Source organism: Tachypleus tridentatus, chromosome 2 (assembly GCF_004210375.1).
Source record: "Tachypleus tridentatus isolate NWPU-2018 chromosome 2, ASM421037v1, whole genome shotgun sequence".
Lineage (NCBI taxonomy): Eukaryota > Metazoa > Arthropoda > Merostomata > Xiphosura > Limulidae > Tachypleus > Tachypleus tridentatus.
This window is the reverse complement of record NC_134826.1, coordinates 94,120,458-94,135,779: the sequence shown is the minus strand read 5'-3', so window position 1 is coordinate 94,135,779 and position 15,322 is coordinate 94,120,458. Positions and strand designations below refer to the sequence as shown.

General features: G+C 37.3%; 1 protein-coding gene across 9 annotated transcripts in view; it reads right to left on the bottom strand.

The window, feature by feature from the left end:
- The window catches only part of LOC143244583 (WD repeat and SOCS box-containing protein 1-like), a 72,973-nt gene that overhangs the window by 18,371 nt on the left and 39,280 nt on the right, over positions 1-15,322 (bottom strand). For all 9 annotated transcript variants that reach the window (XR_013025213.1, XR_013025214.1, XR_013025215.1 and 6 more), the window contains 2 exons: positions 2,268-2,500; positions 1,588-1,760 (listed from right to left, as the gene is read on the bottom strand). Coding sequence is in view for 6 of the 9 variants with exons in the window: in XM_076489541.1 (XP_076345656.1) it covers positions 1,588-1,760; positions 2,268-2,500 (406 nt within the window). In the remaining 3 variants the exon portion in view is untranslated. The remainder of the gene's footprint in view (positions 1-1,587; positions 1,761-2,267; positions 2,501-15,322) is intronic.

Here is a 15,322-nt window from a genome sequence, read left to right as displayed (position 1 = left end):
ATTCAGTTTCAGGCTACTTCTGAATAATGAAAGGTAAATCCCAGGTAAAACATCAAAATTTTATTAATCTTCATATTGAGTACAACAGTGGAAGTGATTTAGTTCAGCAAACAGTTAATATTTTGTGTGTGCCCACCTTTTGTTTTTAAAACTGCAAACAATCTTTCAGGCATTGTTGCAACATATTTAATCAAGGTGTAATTTGGAACTTTACTCTAATGTCTCTTATACACTTCTATAAAGTTTCTGTGGAAGTAATGTTTTATTTGACCTATTAAATCCCATATTTGCTCAATTCAGTTGAGATCAGGGCTCTGTGAATGTCACTGCATTAGTTGAATGACTCTAGCTACTTCTTCCTAAGCTAAGATTTCTGCATAGGTTAAATGAGTGTTTGGGGTCATTATCTATTTGGTAGTAGAATTCTTTACCAATAATATGCAAACCACTGGTTGTATTATGATGAATCAGTATCTTATGGTACTTACATTGGTCTATTATTCCATCTCTTTTGCAAATATATATTACTGCTTCAGCAGATAAACACTGCCAAACCATAACATCCCCTTTACTTCATGGTAAGTGCTATACACTGAAGTAAGTATCTTTCACATATCTTCCACTGGATGTACAACCTATACTTTGAATCAGATATTTCAAACTTGGACTTATCTATCCACAACACCCTTTTACAATCATCAATAGTCTAGTTTTCATACTTTTTTAGAAAATTTCAGTCTCCTGACAATATTTGGAGATTGAAATAAAAGTTGTTGTTTTTTTTTATCTACTTTATGACCATATATCTTATTTGTGTTGAATTTCTTTAAAATGTAGATCTGGACACTTTTCTGTCATTTGGTACATGGTTGTTTATCTCATGCTAGAGATAAGTGGCAGTCTTCCTTCTATCCCAAAGGCTGAAAAAATGAAGATATTTAACTTCAGTAACATCGAGTTTAGGTGTTCTGCCTCTTCCTTTCCAATTTTCAAATTTAACATTTTCAGTCTCATCAATTGAACCTACTGTTGCCTAGACAGTGTTTGGGGAGCATTTCAAATCTGCAGCAGTTTGTCAGAAAGTCCAACCAGCACCACATAAAGCGTTTATGCAAACTCTCTGCTCTACTGATAATTCTTTACACTTTTTTGGGCCATTGCATGACAACAAAACTTAATATATAGTGTTAAACACTGTTTTTATCAAGGTTTATTTATGAATTAGTATTACATTCATTTATTCTAGCATATACCAATATCATATTATTTCTATATAGTTAAAACACTGCATGGGATACCCTGACAGTTATTTCAGACACTAAATTTAATTAGTATATTCATTCAAACAGAACACTTATGACATGCTCTTGGTACAATTTCATAGGAATTCTAAAGAATAAGTATTCTCACCCTGGCTTGTTCAATTGCCAACAGGGATCAGTGAAGCATTACCATATTGTTGAAATTTACAATCTGTAATGGTACAGAAAAATTAGCCCCATAAAATGGAAAGAATTACAAAATATTCTCTTGTCTTAACACCTTTGCCCAGTACTGTACATCAATTTTAATTTACCGATGACTTACCCAAAGCACTTCAACTTTATTCCAGTTTGAGCATTCCAAAGTATAGCTTGTGTATCCCATGATACTGTTACTATGAGACAGCTGTCAGGAGAAAATTCACAGGAAACGACATCATATTTATGGCCAATGAGTCTAAGTTTCAGGCTAAAGGAACTAGTGTCCCACACATATACCTAAAAAAAAATTAATAATATTACTATCATAACAATAAAATGGAGAAATACAAAACCCTATTACTTACTCTCGCATCTGTGTGAAAGATTTACATAAAGAATAAAGACTGACAGAAGAGTATTTCCAACAACCAGATGATCACAATTACACAAAAAAATTACATGTAGGGAGATGACTAAAAGAAAATGTTACTATCAAAAGATACAGTTGAGTGAAAAAATTCACAAATAAAGTTACAACTTATAGATGCTTACTCAATTTCCTAAGTTATTTATTATATTTTAAAGCATTAAGTGTAGATGCCATTCATGAAAAGATTTGAAGATTCACAAGTTCACTGATGCTGATTACTGTATGAATGTTTATTAATGGAGCATGGATAAGTTTTAACTAAAAGAATAAAAAAGCCTTTAAATGCTCAAATGTAAGGTTGTATGTATATCTGTAAATTAGCAATTCTTGCATTTAAATATCATGCAGGCAAAATAATACAAACAGCAACTTACAGATGTACACATTCCTACAGTTGCCAACATATGAGCATCAGGAGACCAAGCACAAGAATACACAGCCTTCCCATTCATCCTGAGAGTTTTGAACATGTTTCCATCATCACTGAGATCCCAAAACTTGATTGTTGCATCCTGAGATGATGATGCCAAAAGTAGACTACCATTTGGAGCAAAAGCAATATCTGTTACTACATTTCTGTGGTCCATAAGTTCTAGCATTAAATGCCCTAAAAATATTCAACAGAATAATAATAAATTTCCAAAGGTAATGTCAGAGATTGAGGTCAAACTATCACCCAAACACATGTAAATGGTAATTTTTATAATGTAGATATATTATCATGTGTCATGGGATAAACACTGATCATAATAAAGTTTTTACTTTTTTTACTTAAAGAGACTCATCCTAGATACTTACAACTCAGAAGGTTACTACAGCGAGGTAAATTGTTCTTTGTTTTTAGGTTATTTTAGGAACTTTGGTTCTGCAAGCTCACTTATTTTGGCCAAGTTAAACTACTTAAATAAATTTTTTACATGGGAAAAAGGTCCATATTTTTTTTAACATGAATCCACCTCATTTTTTAATCTCTGTTTGCTACACCTATGATGTTGATCACACTACAGACTAGGTAAAGTATCCAAGATGCTTAAGACTTTCTATCATTACTTAGATTTGTGTATATACAATACTTTGGTGCTTGAAACAATAACTTTCAGTCTGTAATTTAATTACAATTGCAAAAAATATATATATATTGAATCACATTTGATTTAAGGTATTGCATACACAATTGTACAATGAGCACCAATTTATATGTATGCCCAACTTTACTCAAAACACATACAAGTTACTCAAAATGCATTTCAAAACAATTTTAAGAGGAATATATTTGAAACTATTATAGCCTAAACAACTGTTGTTGAAACTTCATATTGAAATTCTAGTATTTTTTGAAAATTATATAATGGGCTAATAAATGTCAATTATTAAATGTTTTAGAATTTACATTAAAATATCATACATATAGCTCACAAAGACCAGAATATTTCCAGAGCTTCGTGTAACAAGTAAAATATTTGTCATTACTCTACTTTAACATAACTGTAGGTGGAAACACCACCTAGTTTCAACATTATCCCAGTAATTCCATTATCCATAAATTGATGAAGTACAATGTAAATTACTGAAAAAACAAGCAGAAAAAACAAAAATACTAAAAGCTATCCTATAAATGACCTACCTTGTTGGTTTTCTATCTATTTCTTCCAAATATAAGATGTTAAATTAATAAAATAACTGATAAAACAGTAGAACATTGATTATCCAAATCAAATTTTGAAAATTGAAAATATGTACATACACTACATGGTCAACGTATGTAAAACACCCATTCTAATTAGTGGGTCTGGCTATTTCAGCCACACCCATTGCTAACAGGTGCATAAAAGCAAGCATACAGCCATGTAATATCCATAGATAAACATCGGCAGTAGAATGGGACATACTGAAGAGCTCAGTGACTTTTAACATGGCACTGTCATAGGATGCCACCTTTCCAACAAATTAATTCATCAAATTTCTGCCTTGCTAGAGCTGCCCTGGTCAACTTGTAAGAGTTGTTATTGTGAAGTGAAACATTTAGAAGCAACAACAGCTTGGCCATGAAGTGGTAGGCCACACAAGCTTGTTGGGAGCTGCATGAAATGGATTTCCAAGGTTGAGCACCCACACACAAGCCTAAGATCACCATGCACAATGCCAAGCATCAGCTGGAGTGGTGTAAAGCACACCACCATTGGACTCTGGAACAGTGGAGATGCATTCTCTGGAGTGATGAATCATGCTTCACTATCTAGAAGTTTGAAGGACAAATCTGGGTTTGGCAGATGCCAGGAGAATGGTACCTGCCTGAATGCATAGTGCTAACTGTAAAGTTAAGTGGTGGAGGAATAATGGTCTGGAGCTGTTTTTCATGCTTTGGGCTAAGCTCTTTAGTTCCAGTGAAGGGAAATCTTAAATATACAGCATTCAATGACATTCTAGAACAGGGGTGAGCAACACTATGGCCACTGGCCACATGTGAACAGTGGATGGCACAATTGTGGCCAGCTTGAGTTTAAGAATGAACTTTTTCCATCATTTAATTTTCATCGCAAATTTGGTAATCAGCAATTGCACTGCCTCACATCATCGCTAATGTCGCGTGCTTCATCACTGCAACAGACTCCTCCCATTTTGTAATGCCAGTCTGGTTTAGATGTTTGTTATCAAGTGTGCATTGTTTTACATGTGCTTGCAAACATACTTTTATTGTAAAACTTTCAAGTGTTTAACTATATTTTGTTTTTAATCCCATGATATGGATAAGTGGATAATTCGAAAACAAAAAAACATCAAGATGATGGTGAACACTCAAAAAATAAGGACAATTTAATTGATTCTAGCATTACTACTGAAAAGAGAATGGCAAGTGACTGAAAAAACATGAATCGAGAATTTAATGAAAGTTGGGAGTTGAAATTTGCAGTGATTGAAGCAAATAACAAGCCAGTGTGTCTTTTGTGTAACAACATTTTTAGGAATAATAAAGTATACAACCTTAGCCAACACTTTAACAATTTTCACAACAAATTCGAAGTAAAATTTCAAGTTGATAGCAGAAATTGTATGAATGAAATTAGCTGTTTGAAAGCACAACTTCATGGTTGTCTGGCAGATTGGTTTGGTGTTTTATAGTACAAAGCAACTAGGTTATCTGTGCCAAACATCCAGTAAAAGTTAAAATTAAAGTAAAATTCATAAAAGGAAATTAAAAGTAAAACAAAACAAAGTTTAATTTTTAATTAAAAAAATATTAATAGCATTAAAACCAATTTTTACATCTAGTCTACAGCTGTAAGAAAAAAATGACAGTAATATAGTAATACTAACGGGTAGTTCAAACAGCAGCAATAGTCACCTGAAGTTGGCCTTTCCAGTCCAGGTTTCAAGTTATTTGACATTACAGCCATTTTCTAATTTCAAATTGAACTATATGTACTTTAATTCTTAAAAGGGAATCACATTGAAAAAGGTCTAATGTATGAATTAAAAAATTTAAATGGCATTAAAAAGATTAATAGCCTGTATAAAACTAAAAACATTTCTAAGGTGGACAGTGTCACCATTGCCAATGATACTGTTTAACGTTATGGATAACCCTTGGGACAAAACATGTTTAAAATGGTGCCATCATTGGGAGTCATAATGATGACAAGGCAGTAAAATGTGGCTTATTGTGACCCAAGTGTTACACAGACAACACAAGTGCATCAGTCCCAGATAAAAAATACGATGAGTTAAAAAACTGCGACCAATGTGTAGTGTAGTTAGAACAACTTCCTCTTTCCAATCCTATGGAAGCAAGATAGCTTAAGTCCAATAGAGAGTTTTATTTGGAAAAGCTTGTTTTCACCTTGCTCACTCCAAGTCAACTGTCAACTGGCATGGAGTCAAGCCATGAATACAGGATTATAGTCCATGTATGTAACAGACACAGCAGTGATAGTGACAGAGCAGACAGATTTAGCTGCAATGTTGGTGAACCCATTCCCACAAATACCAACATGGCCTAGTATCCAGAAAAACTGGACAGAAGTAGATGTTAAAGAGAAATGGGCCAGTCAGTTTTGAATATCAGTGAGAACAGGGTATGAACCAATGTCAAGTGATTACAGGGCCAGTAGAGAACTAAGCAAGTTAGTATAAACAGTGCAATTTGATTACTGCTTAGCTTCTATGTGAGCAAGAGCAAGTGAAATGGTGTACAGTTCAGCAATGAACACAAAAACTGTAGAAGGGATTTTGCCCACAACTACTGAACCACAACAAACCATGGCAGAACCTACACAGTTAACTGATTTCTAACCATCCGTATAAATAGGAATGGAAGAATGGTTTGAAAGATGTTCAGCAAAAAACAGACAGTATTTTCAATCAGGAGTGTCTGCTTTTCTCAGATGACTTAAAGATAGGTCACATTTGAAGACTGTAAGAAGCCATGGTGGGATGGGTTGACCAGTGGATACAGCAATGGACAGACCCAATTCATCCAACTGGGCCTGGACATGAAGGTAAAATGGAGCAATGGCAGATTGTCTGTCCTGAAAACGTATGGCCCACTGAGGAAGGAAAACACAAGCCCAGTTGCAATACTCTGGTAAGGAATGAAGTTTCAGAGCATATTTACTAGTAAAGACAGTTGCAAATGGCAGAGGTGCAGAGAAGGTTCATGAAACTCTGTGTATAAGTTCTGAACTGGAGAAGTGCAGAAAGCCCCAGTGCACAGCTGAAGTCCTTGATGATGAATGGAGTCTTGCATCTTTAAGGCCAAGGTCTTGGAAGAGCCATAGACCAGTGATACATAGTTGAGTTTCAATTGAATAAGAGAATGATATTTCTTTAGCAAAGAACATCAATCCACTCCCCAAGTGGTGGAAGAGAAAACAAGGAGGATGTTCAGTGCCCTTGTACATTTGACCCATAGCTACTTTATGTGTGATATAAAGGTCAGCTTACAGTCAAAGATAAGCCCCATGAACTTTGTCTCAGGAACCACAGACAGCACAACTTCACCTATACAGAGTTCAGGATTGGTGTGAATACCCTGTTAGCAGCAAAAGTGCATGCAAGCAGTTTGAGAGAGAGAGAAGTTAAAGCCATTTGCTGTGGTCCACTTCAATAAATGATTGAGGCTACTCTGTAGCTGCCGCTAAATACACCTCAAGTTTGACAACTGACATGAGATGGGAAAGCTGTCGACATAGAGCCTGTTTGCAACAGTAAGAGGGAGTTGTTCAGTGATGGCATTAACCTTTATACTGAAAAGTGTGACACTCAAGACACAGCCCTGTAGAAAATAAAGGGAAAATCTCAAACCCATATGAACTTGGAATTGCCTGTCCATTAAACATTTTTAATAAAAATTTGCAAATGGTCACGTAACCCCTATATATGGAGATGTCACAAAATGCCATACCTCCATGTTGTATCATAAGCCTTCTCAATGTCAAAGAATATTGATACAAGATGTTGTCATTTGAGAAAGGCTTCTATAATAAACGTTTCAAGTTGAATCTGGTGGTCCATGTTGGAGAGGTGTTGTCAGAACCCACACTTGGTGGGTGAGACGAGGTTCTTCGATTCAGTGAACCAAACAAGACAAGCATTAACCATCCCCTCTAAGTTCTTACAGAGACAACTCGTCAAAGCAACTGGATGGTAGTTTGAAGGAATCTTGGGATCCTTCCCGGGCTTAGAGAAAGGTAGGACAACAGCTTGGTGCTAGGCACCAGGAAAATCATTCTTCTGCCTGATCCAGTTACAAACAATCAGAAGAATAGCAAGCAAAGCAGGAGATAGATGGAGCAGCATTTCATAATGAACATCATTAGGTCTGACCGATGTACTGCCAGACAGATGAAGGGACAGCTTGAGTTGCATCAGTATAAAGGGACGATTATATTCATAGAAACAACCAACTCAAAAGAAAAGAAGTAATCGCTCTCTGTCTGACACTTGATGGCTAAGAAGGTGAAGGAAGAAGTAAAAGTGCTAGTTACCTGGCAAAAGCTTTCACCTAGAGTATCGCCAATGATCCGGATATTAGCTGCTTCCTCGTCAGAGAGAAAGATTGAGAAGGTGTAGGTAGGTAGGTATTTCATATTTTGACACAAAGCTACTGTACTATCTATGCCAAACTAGATGTAGCATGCTATAATGGTATATGGAAATGAAAGTAAAAATACTTAAAATTAAGACCTGCTAGGAAGACTGAAACATTAAGTTTAAACTTGCTGTCAGTCACCTGAAGTTGGCCTTTCCAGTCCTGGGTTCAGATCAAAATAAAATTAAAATGTGTGAAAGAAATCATACTAAAACATGGTCCAATAAAAACCTTAAATTAAGTTTAAAAGATCAATGGCTCTTACAAATGTAAAATCATGAGTGAGGCAGCCAGTATCACCTATGACATTGGCTAATGTCAAGGGCAAACCTACCTTAAAAATATGTTTAAAATGGCATCGTGGTTCTTGGTTGTAACGATAGCAAGATAATAAAATATGTACCATTGTGACCTGAGTTCCACACAGACCACACATTGGTGCATCAGTACCAGAAAAAAGGAAGTGGCGAGTTAAAAAACTGTGACTAATGCATAGCCTAGCCAAAACAACTTCTTCCCTTTGATCTTTACAGAAACAAGATGGTCAAAGAGCTAAAGAAGGCTTGATTTGAAAAAGCTTATTATTTCGTTGCTTACTCCAGGTTGACTGCCAACTGTTGTATAGTCAGATTTTGATAACTTGACCATAGTCCATGTATGGAACAGGGAGGATGGTGAGAGAGTCAGAGCAGATGGACTTTGCTGATCTATCAGCTAGCTCATTCCCACAAATACCATATTGACCTGGTACAAAAAAAAAAAACTGGACAGGGATAGATGATAGAGAGAGATGGTCCAGTTTGTTTTGGATACTGATAAGGATAGGATTGTAACTAACATGGAATGACGTCAGGGCCAATAGACAGCTGAGTGAATCAGTATAGATTGTACAATTCGTATATTGCATAGTTTCAATATGATTCAGGGCAAGAGAAATGGCATACAATTTGGCAGTGAATACAGAAACTGTAGAGGGGATTCTGTGTGCTACAACCAAACTGCAACAAACCATGGCAGAGCCTACAAAGAGTCACCTGATTTTGAACCATTCATATACATGAGAATGGATGGATTGTTTTAAAGATGTTCAGTAACTAAAGAGAGATATTTCCAATCAGAAGTACCAGTCTTCCTCAGATAACTGAAAGATAGGTCACAGTTGAGGATAGTAATTAGCCATGGTGGAAGAAGCCAAACTGTTGATACTGCTATGCTATTCAAAAATATATCAAATTTTTCTGATTGTACCTAAATATGAAAGCTAAAAGGAACAATAGCAGATTTTCTATTATAGAAAACTGTGGCCCACTGGGGATGGAAAACACAACCCCAAGTAGGATGCTATGGTAAAGAGTGAAGTTTGGAAGCTTACCTAAGAGACAGTTGCAAATAGCGAAAATACAGAGGGGGTTCATGGGATTCCACATACAAACTTTGGACTGGAGAAATATGAAAGACCCTAGTGCAAAGTCAAGGCCCCTGATGGTGGATAGGATCCAGCATTTTCAGTGCTGAGGTTTTGGCAAAACTATAAGCCATAGACCCATAGTCAAGATTGGATCAGATAAGGGCACAATAAATTTTAAGTATGAAGTATTGATCCACACCCCAAGAGGTAGAAGAGAAAACACAGGGGATGTTCAGTGCTCTTATACATTTGATACAAAGTTGCTATGGGAAATAAAAGTTAATTTACAGTCAAATATAAGACCCAAAAACTTTGCCTCAGGGATGACAGGAAGTACAGCATCATCAATATGAAGTTCTAGATCTGGATGAAAACCCTGTTGGCAGCAGAAATGTACACAAAAATTTTAGTGAGAGAAAGTTGAAAACCATTTACTGTGGTCCACTTAGGTATATGATTGATTGTAGTTTGTAGCTGCTGCTCAATAAACCTCATATTTGACGACTGATATGAGATGTGAAAGTCATCAACAAAAAGACCATTTGCAACTGTAGGGGGTAGCTGTTCACTGATGGCATTAATCTTTATAATGAAAAGTATGACACTCAGACCACAGCCCTGAGGGACTCCAAGTTCCTGTAGGAAAAAATGGAAAAGTGTTGAGCCCACACGGACCTGGAATCGGCGGTCCATTAAAAAATGCTTAATAAAAAGTGGCAAGTTGCCAAGCAATCCGTATGAGTGAAGGTCTCGCAAGATACAATATCTCCATGTTTTATCATAAGCTTTCTCTAAATAAAAAGAAATAGAAACAAGATGTCGCTTCAAAAAGGCTTCTCTAACTCTTGTTTCAAGGAGAATTAAGTGGTCTATCGTGGAGCGTTGTCTTCAGAACCCACACTGAGTAGGTGAAAGAAGGTTGTTTGATTCAAGGAGCCAAACAAGATGAGTGTTATTCATCCTCTCTAAGGTCTTACTGAGACAACTCGTCAAAGCAATGGGATGGTAATTTGAGAATAGGGAGTACATTAGCTTGGTATCAAGCATCAGGAAAGACATTCTCCTGCCATATCCAGTTAAAGACAGCCAGGAGAATAGTAAGAGAGGCAAAATGTGAGGGATGATAATTATTTCCAGGGGTAAGGTAGAGAGAACAAACAGAGATGGTACAACAGCCTCCAAGGGTGTATTCAATGACAAGGACCAGGTGAGCACATGCTGATCAACCAGCAGTGCCACTCCCCCATGTCCTTGTCCTACACATGACCTGTCATTTTAGTATAAGGAGTATTGTTGAATTTTGACTGTATTAGTAGGTTTTAAAAATGTTTTCTTTAAAGAAAGACATTTGGGAAGATAAAAGTCAATCAAATCCTTGATGTTATTCACATTTGATTCAAAATGTTGACAGTTCTATTGGATTAGCATGGCCATTTTTTTTTATTTTGGAGGAGAATATGGCACGGAGACCTTCTTGCAACCATGCTTTTTTCTTTACTGGATGTGACTTGGTCACTCTCTAGTGATCCTGTTCTGGATCGAGTAGGCAGGTTGGAGTTTATAAACATGTGTTAGAGTTATTGAGGATGTGAACGAATGGTTTGTTTAATTTTTGGGGTGTCAAGAGAGGAAGACCCCATGGAAACACCTGAGCTTGAACAAGGTGAAGTTGGGAAATGACTGGAAGATGTGGTAGGGACATAGATAGTAGTAGATACTGATTCGTTAACTTTGTTGATTTTGGAGGGTAGTAGACTAAGATTCACTGTTAAGGATTTTGTAGGAGGCATGGAATGGTCTGTCTGGACTCCTACTCTAGTAGAAGAATGTATTACAGCAGCATAAGTCATAGATGGAATTGGGAATAGTAATTTCTGTGGCCTCTGGAAAAGTAATATTATGAACTGTCTTTAGACATTGTACTTCTCTTCCACCCATTTAGGGCGAGAGGTAAAATAAGAAGGATGTGGACCATCACAGTTAACATACTGCAGTTCTAGTTGGCATTCAAAAGCATTGTGGTCTTTACCAGCACAACGGGCACATGTTAAGGAACCATGGCAAGATATTTGAGTGATCAAATCATTGACAATGAAAACATTTAACAGGGTTAGGAATATAAGGCTGTACCTTACATATCAGGTATCCTGCCTTGATTGTGGTAGGAGGACACGATGTTGTAAATGTTAATATTAGAACATTTGTTGACTCCATAATCCCATCTCTATGAGTAAAAATTCTGACACAGATGAGGATATCGTGGAAAATGTGTCGAGGTTTTAGGAATACATTGAGCAGCTGCTTGTATAATACAGTGAGTTACTGCTGCCACACAGTTTTCAATTTATTGTTTACAGACGATGGCAAGATCAAGTTCTGCAAGAGCAGTGAAAGAGGGCCAATTTTCTTGATCCAGTTTCCACCAGGGCATCAACCATGGCCAGTCTCTCTCAAAATTATATGAAAATGATCACTGCCTCGTGGATTATCTTCAATCCTCCATGAAAAGCGGGAGAATAGTGAAGGGGAGCAAATTGAGAGATCAATAGCAGTAAAGGACTGACTAGGTGCATGAAAATAAATATAAGAACCCCTATTGAAAAGAGAAAGATTGTAATCAGAGAGCATACATTCTACAGAGAAATCTCTTCCATCAATATCAGCACTTCCCCAGAGAGGATGATGTCCATTAAAGTCCCCCAGGATTAAAAAAAGGAGACGGCAACCTTTCAACAAAAACATCAAGGTCGGATTGAACATAGGTCTTTTCAGAAGACAGGTAGAGAGAAAAAACAGTAATGGTACAACCCAAAGAAACACAGATGGCTAAGCCTCCAAGGGTGTGAGTGGCAAAGACACGGTGGACACATGCTGATCAACCAACAGTGCCACCCCTCCATGCACTTGTCCATCATACAGCCTGTTATTTTCGTACAAATAAAATTGCCGAAAGGTGACTGTAACGGCGGGTTTCAGAAATGTTTGCTGTAAGGAAAGACATACAGGATGGTAGGAAGCAATCAGTGCTTTGAAGTCATGCAAATTAGAACACAAACCCTGACAGTTCCATTGTATCAAGGTGGCCATTTTTATTTATGTGTAGGCAAATTGGGTGGAGAGCCCTTCTGTTTGTGATCATGTCTTTTTTCTTTACTCTCTTTATTTGAGGGAGGTCTATCAACCTCCAGGGATCCTGCCCTGAGGTTGATTGGGCAGGTCTTTGCTGTTGGAAGAGGATTCCAGGGACTGAGAACATGAACAAATGATCGTTTTGCATCTTGGGTTGGGAGAAGATGTACCAGAGGAAATGCCCAAATCTAAAACCAAAGGAAGTGGATCCTGGGATTTGCTGGAATGTATGTTAGTGACAGAAATGGGTGTTGAAGTTGATTCATTAACTTATTTAACCATGGAGGTCAAAAGACTTTTTATTTGTTTTAAGAACAATTCTCTTGGAGGTATCGAGAGATCTGTCTGCACTCCCACTGCAGTTGTGGAATGAAGTGCAGCAGCATACGTCCGAGATGAAGTGCTGGACAGCAACTTTCAAGCCTCAGGATAAGTAATGTTATGAATTGTTTTCAAATGTTGCACCTCTTTTTCTTCCAACCATACAGGGCAAGAATGAAAGTAGGACAGGTGAGAGCCGTTGCAACTGAGGCAACAAGGGTCCGTTTCACACTCGTAGGCATCGTAGTCCTTGCATTCTCAAGGAGCGTACATTAAGGAACCACGGCATGACTTCAAGTGACTGAACCACTGACACTGGAAACATCTGAGGGTTTGGAAAGTATGGCCATACCCTGCAATTAAGATAACCTGTCTTGATGGTTGCAGGTGGACGTGGTATTGTAAATGTCAGGATGAGGACATTGATTGGCATTGTAATTCCATCTTTGTGAGTGGAGATACGCCTCACTGCAGAAATTCCTTGGGTGGATAAACCAGCAAGAATCTTCGAATTAACGATGTTTTTCAAATTCCTCTCAACAATAATTCCTCATGATGAATTCAATGTACCTCAATAGGTATATCTCCAATCACCTTTGAATACAAGAGGAGTTCACTATGTTGAGATGTGGATATTTTCACCAATATGTCACCAGAGTAAAGCTTGTTTACTGACTCTGGAGAGCCAGCATGTCCCTCTAGTCCCTTTTGAATGAAAAAGTGGAGACATCTGCCCTAAAGGTTTGTCTGAAAGTGAATATAGTATAAGAAAGTGAGGTACAACAGGTGTTACAGATGTTGAAGATTGCTGCTTAGAATCTTCAAGATGTAGTTGTTTACCTATGGACTGTTTTTTCACTATTTTATTTGGAGGATCCAAAATAATAATAAAAAAAGAGGAATATTTTGTTGCTAACTGACCCCATTCACCATGGAGCCCTATGAGGGGATGCACTACAATGCCAAACAAGAACACTGCAGCAACACCAGGGTTTCATGAGCACTATACCTAAACATCAGCATCAGACACAATGTCCACAACAGCTGTTGAGAACATCCAACACTAGTAGTTGGTTGATGACCCTAGCCCAAGTGGACCAGCCAACTGACCCAAGGGAGACCACCCCAAGGTCATCTGTCTATAGGAATTTAAGGCCAAAGTGGTGCATTAGGGTTGGACACCTCAACCACCAGGATCCTTTCATCCCCTTCATGTGTCACCATGCACAGCAAACATGTAGGTGAATGTATAGATCCCAAAGGAGATAAGCTGAGAGAACAGAACCTTCCCTGGGAGGTCTGTTTATTATTTACAGAAATCCACACCAAGGGTCACAACTTCAGTTAGCTAGATGTAAAGTAGCTTGGATTCTAGCACAAAAAAAGAAATCATTTTCTGATGCTGAACTAGTAAAAGAAATATTTATTGTAGTCATTGAAACTGTTGGAGAATTATGATTCAGAAATAAAAGATATTCTTCAAAAGGTAAATAATTTGCAATTAAGTCAAAGAACAATTGTCTGCAGAATGCTAGAGTTAGCAAAAGACAGTAAATCAGTTGCTTGAATAACTAAAAGACTATTTTTCTTTAGCACTAGATAAGTCAAGAGATGTTAGTGACACTGCAAACTTGATATCTGTGGTTCAATATGTAACTTCAGATCTTCAAGTGAGTAAAGAAATGCTTGGCCTTTGTTGATTACAGGATCAAAGAATGTATAATAGGTAAACACAAATGTTCTATCAGAGAGATGTGGCTCACTATTCTGGTAAACGAGTCTTCCAAATTTAAAGATAGTAATTTCAAAATTATTTTCCATGTTTGGATCCACATTGATGTGTGAGTCAACATTTTCTACACTAGATTTTCTCAAATCTAGATACAGATCTCGGCTTACTGACATAAATTTAGAGCTAGAGCTAAGATGCTCATTGAGCACAGATATTAAGCCTAATTTTATGAAACTATATGAAAATTACTGTCAATTTTCACAATGAAGGTTAGTTCAAATGCAGTTATTTTGATTAAACAAACTTTTTTTTTTAATAATGTGGCCAACGTTGTTTTCATTAGCAACAGTTGTAGCCACTATGAAAAATAAGTTGGCCAACCATATTTTAGAGAACTGTGTGCTTCCAACTTTGTAGCAACAGTTTGGGGAAGGTCCTTTTTTTGGTTCAGCATGACAATGTGCACAAAGTGAGGTCCATAAAGACATGGTTTGCCAAAGTTGGTGTGGAAGAACTTGACTGACCTGCACAGAGCCCTGACTTCAACCCCATAGCACACCTTTGGGATGAATTGGAGTGCTGTCTATGAGCCAAGCCTTCTCGTCTGACATCAGTGCCTGACCTCACTAATGCTCTTGTGGTTGAACAGGAGCAAATACCTGCTGCCATGTTCCAAAATCTAGTAAAAAGTCTTCCCAGAGGAGTGGAGGCTGTTACAGCTGCTGAGGGAGGGCCAACTCCATATTAATGC